The sequence below is a fragment of the Rhopalosiphum maidis genome, chromosome 4 (assembly GCF_003676215.2).
Source record: "Rhopalosiphum maidis isolate BTI-1 chromosome 4, ASM367621v3, whole genome shotgun sequence".
Lineage (NCBI taxonomy): Eukaryota > Metazoa > Arthropoda > Insecta > Hemiptera > Aphididae > Rhopalosiphum > Rhopalosiphum maidis.
Window position 1 is genome coordinate 23,428,711 of NC_040880.1, and position 20,108 is coordinate 23,448,818.

The following is a 20,108-nucleotide window of genomic DNA, read 5'->3' on the forward strand; positions in this document are numbered from 1 at the left end:
GAGTTATTTTTTGTTTCTAAAAAGAGTTCATCTACCGTTGATCTATACAATATTGTTACGTGGTATTGTGGTGAAAAAATATAAATAATTTCACATGAGTTACTACATTGAAAAGCGAAAAGACGTAATTTTTTCAATTTTCCAAACACAAATATGATGTACTTATTCGCACGGTCGTCAAAAAATACTTGACATGCCTGAAAAACAAATATAAACACGTGTATGATTTTGAAACGCGTTTTTCGTTAATTTCATTTTAATTTTACAATATCACGAACGCGGTCCTCTTTCCGATTCCATAACCACACCTCAGAAACATCGACTTCTCGCTGGAATTCCTCCTTGGTTTTCACTGTCATCCGCGATTGTCCCCGTAGTCGTCATCATCGCGTTTCGTCGTTTTATATAAATATATATCATCTTGGATCCTATCGAATCACCACAACGCAGTTGTAAATTATTTATACACGATCAACGAATAAATATAATATATATACGTATATATATTTACGATATATCTACCTATACAAGAGAAAGAGATGAAGGTAACGGCAAAGGAGCAGATATTGATGGTCTCTATTGTTTTGGCCGCACACGTCCAAAATAAAGCGATTTAGACTAGAATATGACTAGTGTACGGTTTTGACGGTGCGGTGAGGGTGCGGTGGCAGTTGAATAAAACATTTCAGCGGTCTCGATCGTTTCCAACATGATCTAATGGGGGTTTTCGAACACGTCCCGTATATATATATACATATATAGGCACGTGGTAGTAGAGGTAGAGTATACAGAACGATTCACCAAACACGTTCACCCCCTTTTTTCTTCAATAATGCAGTTATTCTCGATCTGATTTTTGGAATTTTTAAATATACCCAAGGATCATACTTTTAAATTCTCGAGATTTTTTGTAATACTTAAGGAGCATATTATGTGAAGTACAAACTTCTGTTTTTCAAATGAAATGTGTTTTTCTATTTTCTACAGAAAATTATTTGGTGGATATATATTTATTTTTTTTTTTTTTAAAACGTCGATGTGTTAAAATCAAAATTTGAATGAGTGTGTTATGAGTTATTTAACTCTATGTACTAAGGATTATAGATATGATGTGATAAGTTCGGAAAATATTTAGGCTATGGTGATTTGAAAGTTTTAGAAATTTATATTAATCTATAAATATTTATTATTTTTAAAAATGGTCTACGTTCAATAAATACTACTTCCGATATTATATTAATTTTATATTTTTGTAACACGAATTAAAAATTCAACTTAACTACTTACAATTTTATAATTTTAAACATTATCCTAAGTATAAACATTCCAATAACTGGAAAACTCTCCTGGGTAAATTTATAAATTAGGTACATAAAAATTTTCAAAAAAATTATCGAGTTATTGAGAGTAAATAGGGATTCTTATTAAAAAAAAAAGTCCACATTTTAAATAGTACAAATTATCTCAAGGATTTAAAAATATTGTATTTAATTGTATTTAAAAATTTCAAAAATCAAAATTTGAATAAATGTAGTATCATCAAATAAAAATCACTCTGTAAATCTGTGTTGAGAATATATGCTCGCATGTGTGTGGATGTGTGAAATCGTAATGTCAAAATTATCGAAAGACTCACCCAATTATTTGTTTCATTCGTTACTTAGTTGTGAGAAAAACACGTTTTTAATTTTCACTTAATTCTCATGGATCGCTAAACTACTAAGATAATGAAAAGTCTAAAATGTGTTTAATGTACCACAACTTTGTCTATAATTTTAATTTTTTTTAATATTAATAAATACCGTTTTTTTAGCTTTTACTTCGCACATATTAGCTCTCAATACGGTCAGTTGCTTTTTACTCGGTAATAATACATACAAACCACTGGCTTACGCGTATCTTTTGGAATGATTTTGCTTTGTTATTGAGTCATAATAATGACTGCAATTGTATATAACCCCATAAACACTATTTCTACATGATAAAAAAAATGTTACCTATTTTATTTAAAACTTCCATGCTATTAGCTAAGAGTCAAAATATTTATAAATTTTATTTTATTATTTTTTGTGGATAAAAGATAAAACTAATAACTTTAATTAACTAAATTAAATACCAACTACTATAGATTACTTCTATTTATTAATTATTTAATTATCTCTGAAAAATGCACTAGTTTTCTACTTTATTTTTATATACTTTGTAGGTCCTATTTTATAACATTTTATTTTTAATTTAATTAAAATTACATTTTTATTTTCAGATATAATGAACCTAATATAGAATATATAGATACATTTTTTATTTTATCATTATTCCGTATACGAAAATGTATTATTTAATATGTATAACTTATACAGAATACATTATTATATTTATTGGTTAAGTTATCTAGCTTGTGTAAGTGTATACTCAATACTATATTTAGATTATAGGTACATTAAACTATTGCTTCTTGAATATGATAATCTGCTATGTAAGCGAAATTGGTCATGACTCACGAAGCTTCACAGTAATCTTATTCCCTGTATGCCATTCCATACGTACCCAAAACGTAACCCAAATCTTAATATTTAAACAGCCTTGTTGAGCGAATGGTTAATTAAATTCTAAATGTTTAACCATTATGATATAGGTACTGAATATTTTAGTGTAAAAAATAGACTAAAAACGACATTAGCTTATTAAATTAATATATTATTTAAAGGAAAAAAAAAATCAATGTTAGAAAATATACGATAATAATTTATTAATATTATTGCGTTGACACATTTTCAGTAACGGATCATATTTAAATACTCAAATTTAAGAAAAAATGTTTTAAAAGTATAATTTATTTTAAAAACTGCATAAAATATTTTATGGAATTGAACATAATAATAATCATACAATTTAGCGGCGATTAAAATTTACAATTTACAATTTATAATAATAATAAAACAACAAAGTTTTAAAAAACCTAGCAATTTAAACGATGTATATTTCAAAAAGTAACTTTCAAAATCCCAACTTATCTATTATTCATTTTAATCTTTTATAACGTGAATATTACGGTAAATAATTATAATTGTATAGGTATTATAATATATATATATAATTATTATTATTATTATCATATTTATTTTATATTTCATTAATTTGTAAAAATGACAATTATATTCGTTTTACTTAATATTTTATTATACAATACTTTTCTGACAATTGATGGTAAAATACAAAGTAAAACTTAAAATGTATTTCAAACGCTTTTATTTATTATTTTATTTAAACTTAATATTCGTTTCTATGAAAATACGTTGATGTTCTTAATTGGGTGTATTTATAAAGTTTATAAACGATTTATAAACATTGTATTTGTACAAAATGAAATATAAAGGTATTTAATTAATTAAAACCTAATTACTGTAAAAAAAACTTAATTTTTTTAAGAACTTAAAAAACCTACACAGTTATATACTCAGGCGTTACTTATAGTATCTATTGAAAGCAACTCTATAGCATATTATTGCACACCAATTGATGTATTATTAAATTCTTTATATAATTAATCAATGACACAATTATAAGAATTTAATCGTGTAATAGTTTTCTTCAGATATACTTTTATAAACTTAGAACTATGAAAAATGAATATTAAATAATATATATTAGGTATATCATATATATAATATAAATAATCTCAAAGATCTGTGCACAATTATTTTAGTAACGATTAACTTCCTTATTTTCAGATATATAAATTATAAATAAATATTCAATGCACTGTTCTATCTTAAAATAAATAAACAACTTTTAAATTTAAATTTAAAAATATTGGTTATTTATTTTAAATTAATTTAGTTTTCAATTTGATACTAGATGTTTATTTACACAACTCGAATCACTTCATATATTATACTATATTTTTTAATATAACTTACCATTAATGTAATGTAAAATTAAAATTAAATAAAAAATAAATAAGGAAATTTACAATTAAACTTTGAAAGTAAATATTAGATAAATAAATATTAATTTGTTAGAACTCATTTCCATTAAATGATTTATTTACCTAAAAAAAAAAAAAAACTAAAAATTATAGAATAGAAAATAATTTTTTTTATTATTTATATTTTTATTAAATAGATACTCTAGCATTACTATTTATTTTTAATGATTTATCTCAATCTTAACCAAATACGTTTATTAATCATTGGATATGCTTTGAAAATCAAAAAATATTTCATAATATAAAAACCATCAAGTTATGTATATCAGATAAAATCTTACAGAAAATCAAAATACCAGGTGCACGTATCTAATATTATGTTGGTTTTTTTTATTTTTAAAATGTTTATAATAATTAATATGTATATTCAAAATATTATAATAAATAATATTTTAATTTAATTAATTTCACCGCCCAATTTGAGTTGTAAATTAATTTATTACTAATTTTACTATTCAAAAGATATAATTTGTTATAAAAATCTATTCGTTATAAAAAAAAATGTTTTAAAATACAATTTTTTTAATGTAACGGAAATTATAATATAAATAATAAAAATAAGAACTTTATTTTATATTAAGCGCAAAATAAATTTAAATCAAATTCATATTTATTTTATGTAAGTTTATGTAGATTTTTTTTTAAATATAAAACTTTGTCATGATCGATTTGAACAACTTTTAATCTCTAATTATTCCAATGAAGATTAAAATAAAATGTTTTTATTTATGAACAATAAACACATTCTATCGAATAAATTATTATTTTTTAATAATCAAGTTTATATTTTTACAACGTTTAACATCAAAAATATTATAATATATATATTTATTTATATAGACTTCAATGAATTGAAATATAAATGTATTCAGATTCTACTAACATACATAGGTAACCTATAACTTGGTATCGAATAATTACTTAAATCGTAAATTAAAACTTTTAGTTAAAAATAAACATTTTGATAAAACTATAATAGATGATAATTCATAATTTTGAATAATAATTATATGTAACTACATATGTAATTTTCCTATAAAATAAACATAATACATTACACGGAATAATAGTTGGTTGTATTATCAATTATTCATTAAAATATATAGGTAGGTTAGAATTGATCATTATGGTATATTTATACATAAATGATGCTTAAGTACTTATGTTTTCCAGAATTCATACTTTAATTATTTTATTACATTGAAATAAACATAATTATTTCGATAAATTATCAAATAGTTATTTAACATTCAAAGTAGTGAACAGTTTTCGATTCCATTGCATAAATTATGAAAATTATTAAATGTATAAAAGATATCAAAATTTTGCTTCAGGCATACCGCATAAGCTTTAGGAAATTAAAAAAAAACTGTTGGCCAAATTAAGTACATAATTAAAATATACAACAATCAGTACAATAAAATAATAAATTAAATACCAACCAATACAACCAAAAATTTTAGGCTTGAAATCAATTGAAAAATAAAAACAAACGCATTTAACTTAAAAAGAATATTAAAACTATTTTATTCTTCAGTAGGTAGTATGTAGACATCAATAATTACTTTATTTCTGGTTTTCAAGTTTTTAAATAATTGTGTAAAATAAATATAACGTATAAGTTTTACAGTCAATATTCGTAACGAATATCTCTTTTTTTTTTTGTCAATCATAAGAATTTACCCAAGAAAAAAATCCAGAATTTAAAAATGACGTTACAGTGATCTTAATTTTATTTGTAAAGCCTTAATATGTTTCTTAATATATTTATAGCACACACATTTGTAAAATTGATATCTATATTATGTAATTAAAACTGGTATAAAAAGAAAAAATATGTTATTCAAGTGTATTCATTTAAAAATACAATATTTACTCAATGACATTATTATGTATTTTCTTATACAATAAATGTAAAATAATAAATAATAAATACAATTATATAAAAATTGTAATATTATTTTTTTTTCTCTTATCGTCAGTTTTGTATTAAATTTTATACATATATATAAATGCATGTACAAATACCTTTAATAATATAAAACATAACAATCATTTTATTTAATTTTATTTATTCACGATGATATCCATTAATAGAGTTTAATAAATCATTTTAATATATTACATTGGTGTATTTTGTATTTCATATAATGTATTGTAATATAAACGAGGAAGAGTTATTATGCGTCTTGTTTTTTGAGTATCAGAACTTGTTTGGTATACACATAGTGCATCGGATATGCCAAATACAACATATTCTGTTATGGGTACGCCTAATATAAAAATGTATTGTTTGATAATATTTCACTAACAAATGCGTATTTGAACGGGTATAATATTGAGTTTATAACCTCGCTTAATTTAAACTTTAATGGCTTTTACAGCATAATAAGTATGTCAACGTTACAATTACTAGCTGGTAAATAATATACAACAAATTAACGTTGATTTCCCCATAAGGAGCTGAGTTTCCAGTAGGAGTTCTCAAGTTACACCCCGAGAACTTTTTACAATTATTAATTGTTTATAGGTATTCTAATGCCTCAAAGAATTTGACTGAATTTGTTAGACAAATATATTTATACATAATATGTTTGCTTAAATATACATAAACACAATATTATATATATAAAGTTGTATAATGCGCACTAAGTTGTCTCATAACCGTTAAAAGTTGTACTTATACTTCTCTTTTTCATCTAAATATTTTGTCCAATTTTTTACACAACCATTGGTGTTATTACCATCACACATGGTATTGTTTTTGAACACTATCAAAAATAAATAAACAAACCTTGAGTGTACTTCAGCTTTACAGTCATACAGCGCTGTTCAACAAATTATCAACTATCTCGAAATACTCTTTTACTATTTTACAAACTGTGTGCGTGTTATAAATTTATAATTAACTAAATATTACATTTATATGATTCCATTCGATTTGACAATATGATTCACTGAGATTTATAATTTTCCAGTGTTACAGGCAACAGGAAAACATAACAGGTCATCTTAGTGTATGTAATACACTGCACAATATTAACTTGCAGATTTATACAAATATTTTTCTCGGTTGATTGTTGCAGGCTATGTTATGCTAACAGTTATGCTAAGTAAGCATAAAATAGTTATTTAATAGTACAGCGAATAACATATTATTCCTTTTAATATTTGGTAGTTATTGAGGCTTAGAACATGGTCAAATTGTTAGAAATTAAATTGTATGTTTTGGTAAAATTTTTTAAATTATCGATCTCCAAATCTTTTAATATGAGTTAAACATAATATTAATTCTTATCAATAACAAAAATAATATTTTAAATCATAAAGAAATATTGCTTTTATCACAGATTATATTTTTAACAAAAATATGGATCCTTAAAAGATAAATAACTTGAAAGTATTATATTGAATAAGTAATCAAAAATAGTTATGTAATTGCAAAATAATATAATTATACATTTATCAAACCACGCAATTTCTTGATCAATTTTGATGTTTGAAAGCTCACAATATTATTTTATAGTTTATAAAGTGCACAAGAGTCCTTTGCTCGTAACTTATATTTTCGATACTTCATTGAAGACAATTCTTCGTCAAACGGTTCGTGTAATAACTATAATTTCACAGTTCAACGAATTCACGTCATAATACATATAAATTGCATTGAAATATTATACTCATCTCTTTTTACATCCATACACGTGTACCAGCTTATTACATGCGTAACTTAATAATTCGCGTATTTATATGTTATATGTATACCTATATAAAAAAAAAAAATAATAAAAATATATTAATATTTTGTAGGTATATTTATTATTTTTTTATTGATAAATTTTCCATATCAAACTAAATTTACAATACATATTAAATTTAGTGTTTGTATATCCATTTACTGTACAATGGTTATGAAGTTAGATAACTAGATTTTTAAATTTGATAGATTACAATTAAACAAAGATTTTTATAAATTCTTACAATATTATATTCTATTTATTCTTTATTTTTACGATAATAAATAATGTAGAATGAACATGCATGAGCTTATTTAAAATACCGCAGAATGACCACGTTGGAGAATACGTTTATTGTGACAGTTATTCAGTTTAATATTCTACTTATATGTTGCATAAATAGAAAAATTATTTTTTGCATTTTGTATGTAGTAAATACAATATTCATATAAAATCCTATTCTTCTTATGCATCATTACTACGTTGTTTAAATCTGAATCTCTTGAACAGAAAACAAGATACCTGTGTTCTAACGTTTTGTTCTTTTCTAGTTCCGAATAAAGTCACTCGGTCTACTGATATACTTTTATTCTGCATATTATCGTTAGACTAATAAAATAATTATTCTACCAATTTTACGGATAATGCGTTACTTATTTGACGTGAGTCCTTTCATTTTCGCTAATTACAATTGAATATCTTCAATAATTATTTAATTATTGTTATTACTTTATTAATTTTAAGTTTATCACTTTTTCTTACTAGAAAATTATTATTATTTTTATCATTAACATCGCTTTAATTGTCATTATTTTAAACATTGTTATTGGGTCTTAGCACACATATTATCAAATAAATAAATACATGTAGGTACAGCGTGGGTTATTCGTCACCTGTACGGCAGTATTATTATATACGTATATCATCGTTATGCACAGTGTGTACACAAGTCACCCGTTCCAACCCATTCCGGTTCGGTCACGACGTCCGTTAAGTGTATAATAATATTTTCCATGTACCTGTATTTACGTAGATTAAAATGGCAAATGGGGTAGTGGTGCGTATGTTTTCGCCCTTGTCGCGTGCAAATCAAACGGTGTTCATAGATCGGGATCCGATAGATGTATATAAAAATATACAAAATAATGTACCTATATATACGAAATTCTGCAGTGGCGTCCGTCGTCGATGGACGGCAGCGGGGTGGTCCCGGTGGTGGGGAGCGGTAGAGGGGCGTGAATGGTGTCGGTCGGTAGGAAAACGATAAATAATAAGAACGCAAATACGGTCGGCGACATACGTCTGACCTAAAATGATACGGTACGCGCGTATAATATGTACCGAATTGAACGGAGCCAAACTATTATTATTGTCGACCGTGGCCGGAAGTGTACAGGGGCTGTCGTTATAGCAAAGGGGTGCAGAGTGGTTAAAAGACACACATATACACACGCACACACATGCACAGGTCACACAGGAAATCATAATTTATTGCTTTTCTTTCCATAAGTTTTTTATTATTATTATTATCATTTTTTTTCATGTCCCTCGTTTGCTACCACCAATCCTCCTCACACACACACACACACATATTTTGGAATAATAAAATAAATGGAAAATATCATATTAGTATACACATACACAATATATTACGTTATACACTTATAATATGTGTACAATCGTCAATGGCACGTGATGTTTGTACGCGCGTGTACCAGTGCCGTTGTGGTCGTCATTGCGTCCCTCCTCATAGTATAATGCGTACATAGCGGCGCGATTTGTCGTCGTGTTGATTGATTGACGACGCCGTTTGTTTGTTATTTGTATATTTCGCATCGCGTCGATTGCTATTAATGTTGCTGCTTTTATTATTATAGTTGAAAAAGTCGGTTTTTATTTTTTTTTTAAATTCATTGTTGATCTGTTTTTTTTTTTAATTTTATTGTCGTATAATATTATGTACACGCGTACCTATATAATACATAATGACATATGTGTTTGTTGGCGCGCGCGCGTGTGTGCTGATCTAATAATTGAAAAAATTACCCTTTGCGGTGGCGCAACGTTTATGTCGGAGCGGTGAACAAAAACAACGTCGTGGTATTATAAAAATGATTGTTTTGAGTTTTTACATGAAAACTCTTTATATTATATATTATAAATTAATATTATTCCTACGATAAAAATATACAAATTCTCACATTGTATACGTATTTAAGCCTAACAAATGTTAACCAATTTTTTGCATACATTTACGATAGTATTTTGCCAAATGCCTGTATCGATGTGATGCACATTAACGGGATGAACAGACCAAAATTTCGCGAGTGCATAATATCAATACATATCATAAACACATTATGTATATTTAATGTTAATATAAATAATATAATATGTTATGTATACTTCAACACTAGATGTGAAATTCGATTTGATCATCGTTAGTTTCCCTGTAATATGATAACGTTTATGAAAAAATAAAATAAAGTACAAGATCGGTTCGTCTTGATGTTATGTGGTATTTATTGGCATGTTACACGATAACTCACACCATGACCTTGAAATCACAGTTAGGTTCATTATAAATTATAATAAATAATATGTAGTTATTATACCGAGTGATCTATTAATTAACACAAGACACTCATTATTTCATAAACTACTAATGTTTTTAAATATATTTTTTTAAATTAATTTAAATTGTTAAAATACAAAATTTATATTATGACTATTTTTCCTCGTTATTATATTTTAATTGTTATAATTCAGCGTACATTTTTAATTTCTTACATCAAAGTACGACATTTTTTAGATATTTCGATACATAAAAATCAAATTTTAGACAAGTATTTTAATATATTTAGATATTTAAAGATTTAATGAACTGAATGAAGTGATATAGTACATTTAGTACATGGTATCCTGAATAATATTGATAAATTACACTACTCATAAATACTTAACTAATAATCTATTTGTCCAAAATGTTATTTTAATTAATCGAAATAGACCAAATTATATTTTCCATCGAAATATTAAATTAAAAATTAATATTTTTATTAAAAAATACCAATGATGAAAAATTAGTAAAAAATATTTTTTAAAAACGTTAGTACCTGTATTTATTGAAACATTAAGTGTTTTTACATTAAACGGATCACTTCGTATACAATACAGAACATCCTTAATTGGCATATTTCGTAATTCATTATAAAGTCGTGAACATAATTTGCAGATCTAACTAAAACTAAATATATGTTAGTTCTTAAAATAATGTGTATTATTCACCAAAATAATAATTTTGAAATTATAACACATAATTGTATTTAAATATAATTTATATAGTATACACTCAATAATCAACTGACTTAAGTAAATACTTATACGTATAATTGATTCATAAGTACTTTTTTTTCTGTTTTGAAGTTTTATAGGAAGCATTTTTTGTACATAAAGTTTATCAAAACTAGATTTGAGTAAAAATTCCTGTTCTTCCCTATTTTTTTATTATTTTTTTTTTTTATGGTGATTTTGAAAATGCTGGAAATATTTAATTTTGACCTCTTTAAAGTATAAATTAAATATAAATCTGTATCAACTGTATCCAAAACTATTCTCAAAGATGATAATTGAAGCGTTATTTCGACTAATATTGTGTATACTATAACTGTATACATAATATATAATAAGCAAAGTAAAAAATTGTAAAATAATTAATATATTCATTAGTCCACTCAGAATCTAAAAATGTATCAGTGGAATTATTTTGAATAGTAGGTATGATAATTTTTAAAATTTCGAAAATTTTAAAACGTCGTAATAAATGTTATAAACCTATAATAATATAATCTTCTATGTCTATGTTATATTATGTTATTATAAATGAATTAAACTTCAAAGTTTTCGAAGCAGGGACATTTAGTTTTTTAATACAATATCGTGCTTTTATTAAAATTGTATGTATAAATCTATATAGCTTGGTAATGATCATAAATATATAATTGAATATTTGAATGATTCGATCAGATTCAAAATGTATGTCATATATTAAAGTTTTGAAGCCAAATATATGAAGATAACGTTTAGCGCTGAGATGAAATAATATATTAAAATTAATAATACTTATTCGTCTTTAACGGTATAATTATGTGAAAGCTCTTCCTTCAAAATATACATTTATAGCGGTGTTTAATTATTAGAACCACAGCTTTTTAATACAAAACTAATTTTAATTAACTATACATTAATTACTTACAATATTATAGCAACTATCAACTATGGATTATTTAATATTATAATATTAAATACTATTATAATATATTCCAACTGAACGGAAAGTTAAATAATTAATATTTCTTAGTTCAGTAATAACTTTAATGTACGTGTATTTTTCAAAAATCAATTAAATAATTTCAATTTAAGTTCATTATTGTGTCGTATTAATTAAAATATAATTAATAGTAATTAATAGTATATAGATAGTATTTAAAAACTCTTTGTATTCAATTTTTAACTAACTTATAAATTTGGTAAATGTGATATTTTTTTATTTTTTATTTTTTAACAGTATAATTTTTTTTTTTTAACTTTGCTATATTTATAGATACGTATTATGTAATATATATTGTATAAAGATACTTATATGATCGTTCACTAACATTATTTAACATAACCTCGAAACCGTGAATGGATGTATTTGGATCAATTAACTTTATAATATATTTTAGACAATACAATTTTTAAACGGCTAAAGTCTCGTTAACTATTGAAATTATCAATTAAAAACCATCGCCTATAACAACATGTTGTCCCACTGGAATAAAATTATACGCAGTTACGACGTATGTATAATTTCGTTACGTTTATCTACTATTACAATTCTACAGAGTAAAGTTGTATTTAAAAAAAAATAAAATTCATATTTTATGATAATATTGTTTACCAGCCACTGAAATATATATAAACATATATATATTCAATATTCATTCTTTTAAAATATTTACCAAGTCAAAAAATAATATTTAAACGATATCTGTTGTGGTTTTTAGTTGTATTTAAAAAATTTAAAAAAAAAAAAATTTCTATGAAGTATAGTTACCACTAAAGTTAAACTAAAATATTAAAAATTGTACCTATGAGACTATTCATAACTAATCTATTGATAGATTTGTTGGATTTGTCTCTAGGCGACTACGCCAGTTTCTTTTAAGTTCCTTTGGTTGGGTTAAACAGTAGTGGTTTTAAATAATTTAGAATTGGCAGTAATTTCTAAGCTGTTTGTTAAACTCGTACATACGAGATCGACTGCGGGTTAAAAGATTTTTTTCATTTTCTCACGACAAACGGAGAAATTATTTTTTTTTTTTAATTTTATAATTGATATATGTGGAGATGGGTTTTTGATAACTTATTGTTTCTCTATATCCATATTCATCGAATCGGGTGGGGGAGGCTGTTTAAATCATTTTCAACTAAGGTGGCATTGCGGTTATTAGATGTATATTGTGAAGTAATCCCCTGGTTAATGGACTTTGCTTTTGGTGTAGATCCTGGGTAGCGGAAACGTTTAATCTATATTGGTGAACCTTACAAGGACGTTTTATCTGTGTCAGCGTCGGGATCATTTGTATCTCTTATCATTAACCGCTGTCGATTTTTTATGGTTTATTTATTTATTTATTTAATTGATGGTTATTCTAGTATAGAGCTTAGTTATGTTATAAATATATTCATTGGTGAAATGTCTATTTAACACATTTTATCTAAAGTTATTTCTGAATTGTGATTTTAGATTGAAAAATGTATTTTAATATGAAATATTTCAATATATCATAATAATATACTTGCTCATGTAGGCAGTAAATATTTGTAGCAATTGAATTAAACTTTCATAGTTGATTATCGACAAATAAACTCATTGTAATTAATTAATTAATTAATTAATTTTTTAATTAAAATGAATAACCTTGTGCACACCTGTCAAAATAATAAACATAGATCGTTATCACTTTTTTACAACCTTTAGTGAGCTATTAATTACATTATGATTATGCTAAATCTAAGTTATTTCAAATGTTAAATAAATATATTATAAACTATATAGTAATAAAAGTAGGTAAGTTTGACACAATTATTGAAAACGTAAAATATATTGACGTGCAATTGTGTATATTATTTAACTTTTTTGTATATATTTTTTTCTGAAGTTATTCATTAAATTTTTGTTTATACAATAAAACGTATTATTGAAGTAAAAAAGCTTTCTTGTACTAAAATATAAGATAAAACCGTAACGAATATTAAATAATGATTATAGACTCTTTTCACTTTGCAAAAGCATTATAATATCTAAAATTAATTATTTTAAATTTTATTGTGTAATATTAAACCATCAAATACCATGACTTTATTTAATTGAAAAAAAACTATAAGCATGCGAAAAAAAGTCAATATATATTTTAAATGAATCAGTATTGCTCTGTTTCTAACAAAATTTTAGTTAGATATCTAAATGGAACTAGGCCACTTTTAAGAAATATCAGTGAAATTCGAAAAAATAAAGTTCATCTTATTAATTTATTACTGGAGCATTAAAATATTAGATTTCTAAATAAATATATTATTTATTTATAATTTTTAAAATATTTAAATTACATATACACAATTTTTTTGTATGCATGTGTTAGAATTTCGACAAATTCCGTCAATAGTTCATAAAAACTTTTATTTTTGTATTTAAGTTTTGAATTTTTTTACAATATTCATGATAACTAATTTATACTGAAACCATATGAACAAAAATGTATAAAGACAATTTTTTTAGACGTTTTAAATTTGAATTTGGACGAAATTAATAATTTTATTAAGCTTTAAAACTATATCTCATATATCTCACGAATTATTAAGCACTAACAGTAAGTTCCGCTATTGGTGTTTTATGTTTATGTCTGTGCATCCCAAAAATTAATTTCAAAATAAACACTAAAAGTGTTTGTATTATAACCTATGTGTTTCAATTGTTATATTATATTATTATTAAAATTTTGAAATATAGAGTTTTCATTATTAAATTAATATTTATACGTTTTCCAAAAGTTGTAAATTTGTTTCTACAAGTTCTAATTAAGTTTGGTATTATTAAATTGTTATACTATTGTAAATATATTAATTTATATAATATTATATTTCAAAAGAAACCAAATAAAATATTTGTGATTATTTTAATTTACCGTTTTTAACTTTGTCACAAATAAAATCGTAGGTATATTATTGAAATAACAACGATCAAATTTACTATATTTTATTATAATCTATATAATATTGTTCAATGTTATAAATTAATATTGATTAATTTTGTAATGCGCATTGCGTAACTACATTATATAATTTTTTTTTCGGAATTTATTATGCCCCATATAAATAACCATATTTAAATAAATTTTCGAAAAATAATAAGTTCAGTTATGTTAACTTATTCCTTAAATATTTAAATTATAAAATTATAATATTCTAAATTTTAAATAAATCGACATATTTTGTACTCAAAAATATTTAATTTAAATATATTAAATTCGTGCCTTTTCTACGATTTAAAAAAAATTATAGGTACTCTTCACAATAATATACAAACAATATTTTAAACACTAATATCATTGTGTGCAATTTAGAATATACCTAAGTGTAATAATAACACTAACACTATTTTATGTATTATGAAAACAATTTTATAATATTTTACTAAAAACTATAACATTTTTGGTTTTGTGAGAATCAAATATTATGTAATAAGCAATTTAATTTAAATATATAAAACATTTTTGATTTGATTTTAAAAGTAAATACATTTATTTGTTTTATTGATATTATTACAATTTATAGCTACTAATTGTTTTTATTAAATAATACTATTTAACTGTGTAACTGTCAAAAACTTATTATAACTAATATAAACTAATTTTACAACCATTTCTACATTATAATATAAACGAATACCTACTACACAGTTATTATACCTAGATACGCCTGAGTTTAAGGTAATATTATCATCGTTATTCTTTAAATATACAATTAAAAATATTTTATGGAATGTAAGTACCTATAGTATACAGTTTAAAAACTAAAAATAAATCTTTGTCTAACATTACATATAATTTAGTAATAAAAATAAAAAATAATCTATCATTTTCCTTTAGGATTTTAAATTTCAACCATGAAAGTTTACAAACAGCCCTGTACGCATTTACAAGCAGACTGTTCGCATGATTGAAATGTAATCCTTTACCAGGAATTACACATCACAAACGTTTAAATAATGAAGATCGATAAAACGGAACAATGTAGCGTTGATACCATATTATACTCGTAAAGTCGTAATATTATAGTGTATACTAGCTATAACTGTTAATCCTCATCATCTGCGCTTATGATATGGTGCAATGCTACCATTATAATACCTACCATAGATCACTAAGTGTATTCTACTATATTATTTATTAATATAATTTTTTTTCCCTAAAAAAAAAAATCTAAAAACCACAATGTATGGTAAACGAACCAATAAAAGTGGAGCCGTTTAATGGGAATAAAAATATGAAATATGTCACGAGATGGCAACAAAAAAATTAGACGTGTTTAGTCTTATACATTTTATTTGAAGTGTTGTGTCAGTTCACAGCCACCATTCATAACACAATTTTATTAGAAAACAAAATTGTTGTGATAATATTATTTTAGTAGGTAGATCATCAAACGTTTTATTTATATCCATTATCGATACACACTGCATACAAATAAAAAAAAAAAATATGTGTTAGTGTGGGCCTACAAAGTATTGTATTTTTGAATTGGCACGTCCCATTTATACGATAATAATGTTTTGCTTATTTATACTAATATATTATTATTTGTTTTTTTTTCTTTTATAGACAAGAACCGTAACCGGACCAGAATACGAGTGCAATCGAATGATATTAGAGACTCGGCGTTCTTATCGAAGGACGAAAGTACGTCATAACCGTTTGTGTCGAACCCATAAAATTACATTTCATCTCCCATGATTTTCGTATTCATCCTATGCGTTCAATAGGGTACAGAGTGCGCAAAAAAAAAGTATAATGCACCAATACTACAATGCGATAATGTTAAGCAAAACGTTTACCGTCTAGGGGAGGTTTCGTTCTGATTGGATTATTGTGCGAGTGCGTCAGACTGTACACCACCAATTTAAAATGCTTAGGTACATCGAGAAGTTAACACAGATTTATTTTTTCGTTTAAAGTAAAAATAAAAAAAGAGAATAATAAAAACATTTCACTTATTTTGTTTCTTCAACTCTAAATAGTAATAATAATAATAATAATAATAATAAAAAAACAAATAAACACGGCTAATAACTCGTGCCAAGGTCCTGTGTGTCAAACACACTGAGTCGTCGAGAGAAAACTAGAATATAATTTGCAATATAAAGAACGAAGACCCTAAAAAAAAAGGTTCAGTTATAATAACGGTAATAACCTAAACCGAAAGATTCTTATTTTTTTTTTTTTTTTTTTTTTTACCTCATGTTTATAATTTTTGATTCGCCCGGAGCTCACATTTTTCGTACACATAAAAATGAGGCAGTTTATATTTTTCACTAAAACTTTTAGTAGATTCCTCGGTAAAGTTTTCTTTTAAAACAGGCTATTATCGTTTACCGTATTTGAAGAAAGCAAGTTTTATTTTTTATTTATGTATTACTTATTACGTCATTTAAATATATATATATATATATATATATATATATATATATATACTCATTTTACACTGTTATATAATATAATAATAATAATTGTTTGACTCAAACAATATTTCATTAATTTGTATCAGTTTCATGTTTTCTGTAATAATTACTGTTGGATGTAATGTGTACGTTTACCATTTCAAATTTTTGTTAACATAAATACCTATTGACGCATTTAATTGCACACTACTGCAGTACTACGCATAAAACACATAGTTGTTAGACATTATTAGAAGAACGCCAAAAAAAATATTTATTGTGATTCAAAAAATAAAAATATTTTATTAATTTAATTTACACAATTTAAGGATTATTTAATAATCCTAAAACCTTTTCAAACTTTTATTTTTTATGTATACATGGTGTATCATAATGACCTAACATATTCAAATGTAATTTTCATGTAAAATTGTCATATCTCCATGATACACCGTGTATATTAAATTAAATTTAACTTACAACTCGTTATAAAATAGTATGGACAAATTCAATTTATAAAATATCATATTCTCGACAATAATTTGTGATTGTGCTTTTGCTTTAAATTAACTATAAATGGTTTAAATGTTAAATATATATTATTAAAATAAATATGAAAATTTAGATAATATTTTGTCCATAAGACACGAAGTCCATGATGTAAACGAGACTTAACTTTCCAGACTTTAAAGCCATGTGATGATAATGACCACTCAAACGTATGGAATTCTCCTTTATGATAATTATTAACTAAACCATAAAATTCAAGTCACCTATGACATTTAGAACAATGATGAATGAATTATCATGGGTCCGAAGAAACATAAGCACTTCACTTCATAATCTTTTTTTAATCTTGAAATGGGTCCTTGATGGTATCATTCCTTAATTTATATAATGGACAATGATATGTTTAATATATTGTGGTGTTATAGCCTTGTAGGTATTATAATATCTTTACGTTTTATAACAGAGCTTGGAGTTGATCTTTTAAATTATGAACAAATCGACCTGTACTATAATTTAGATCAATGCAAATTGTTGTAATCTTATATTAATTATTATTCAACCAAGTAATTGAATTTATAATGAGACCATTATAAAAAAAATAATAAAATATTCTAATTAATTTATTTAATATTGTTGGGTATTATATCAAATTAATAATTTATCATAATAATAATAGCATTATGCCGCCATAAGTTATGATTTTATGACTCAATAAATTACAATTTTTTTTCTTTATTTATAATTTTTACGATCTTTAGTTAGTCAAAAATATTCAATTAGTAAGACTGATGTTAGTAATAGATGACATGTTAACGTATGGGCGGGGTAATTGCCAATTGGATATTGATGTAATAAAAGTTAACATAGTCACCTATATCTGTCATTCTGTCACTTCGTAATTTTCATTGATAGTTCATACATGTGCTTCGCAGGTAAGCCGTTGGTTAAATATTACTCCTAATAAGTTATGATTATTTTGTTGTCATGGGAAAAGTTGGTGATCAATGTACACGAGAAGGACATTCTCAGAAAATACTGTATGATGAAACTGCAATACATTGACTTGCTTTTGTTAACTTTAATTCCCCATTCATTGTGCCAAAGAGAAAAGAGATCTTGAAAAATTCTATTCTATCTAGAGATCATAGTGTATGGCAGTGTACAAAGCATATGACTTTATCACCATCAAAGTCATCTACATTCAGGGGCGTGCCCATAGGAAGAGGATAGGGGTTAACCCTCGTGGGATAAAGAAAATAATAATAATATGTAAAATAAAATAATTATCTTATTTAAATAATAAAAATAAAAAATAAATAAATAAAATAAAATACAAAAAGATACACTAAGGTATTATAATTAATAATATAATTATATTAAAATAAGTAATATAGTTACTATAATAATATATTCCACACTAGTTCATATTTTATATCACACTTTTACACTGTTTTACGTCTGTCTGTGTCATCAGCAGAATGTTTACCTTTTATTAACCATTAATCATTATGACTATACCTAAGTACGTTTGCAGCATGAACCGTGTTATAAGTGGTCCCCTCGAAGCTTGCAAATAATAGTGCAGCAACAGTTTGTATATTAAATTTGGTGACATTCTTGATGATCAAATTAATTAATTCATTGCATTCAAGTGAAACAGAACGTTAAAATGGACTTTTTCGAACCGGGACGCAGTACTTTAAGTTGCGTAATTTCGGTATATTTTGAACATTGGATACCTAGTGTTGGTAGATTTATTCTACACATGATCAATGACGTATAGATTAAAATAGCATAGGAGAAATTATTTTAAAAAAAAAATTATATGTGCTATAGTTATTTTTCGTTTATGCGTCGCTGAATTATTTGAGTTTTATAGTTAAAATTATTTTATTTGATTTGATTCTTATAGTGCTCTTTACATTAGTTACACGCATACTCTACTGTATCGTTAAAATAATCCTTAACTATTTTCTTACGTGTACGTAGTTTATTAGAAGGTATTTATTTAAGAACAACATTTACAATATTATAATTATAAGTGTACAGCCCAAATTTAAAATAATACATTTGATTATGTGCCTTGTCATAAGTTCATTTAAGTGTTTTTCGT

The 20,108-nt window shown here is 24.5% G+C and overlaps 1 protein-coding gene across 1 annotated transcript in view; it reads left to right on the forward strand.

The window, feature by feature from the left end:
- Nucleotides 1-20,108, forward strand: part of LOC113548077 (neurotrimin-like) — a 166,563-nt gene that overhangs the window by 146,008 nt on the left and 447 nt on the right. Inside the window, exon 9 of the mRNA XM_026948744.1 lies at nucleotides 16,650-16,727. Coding sequence (XP_026804545.1) covers nucleotides 16,650-16,727 — 78 coding nt within the window. The remainder of the gene's footprint in view (nucleotides 1-16,649; nucleotides 16,728-20,108) is intronic.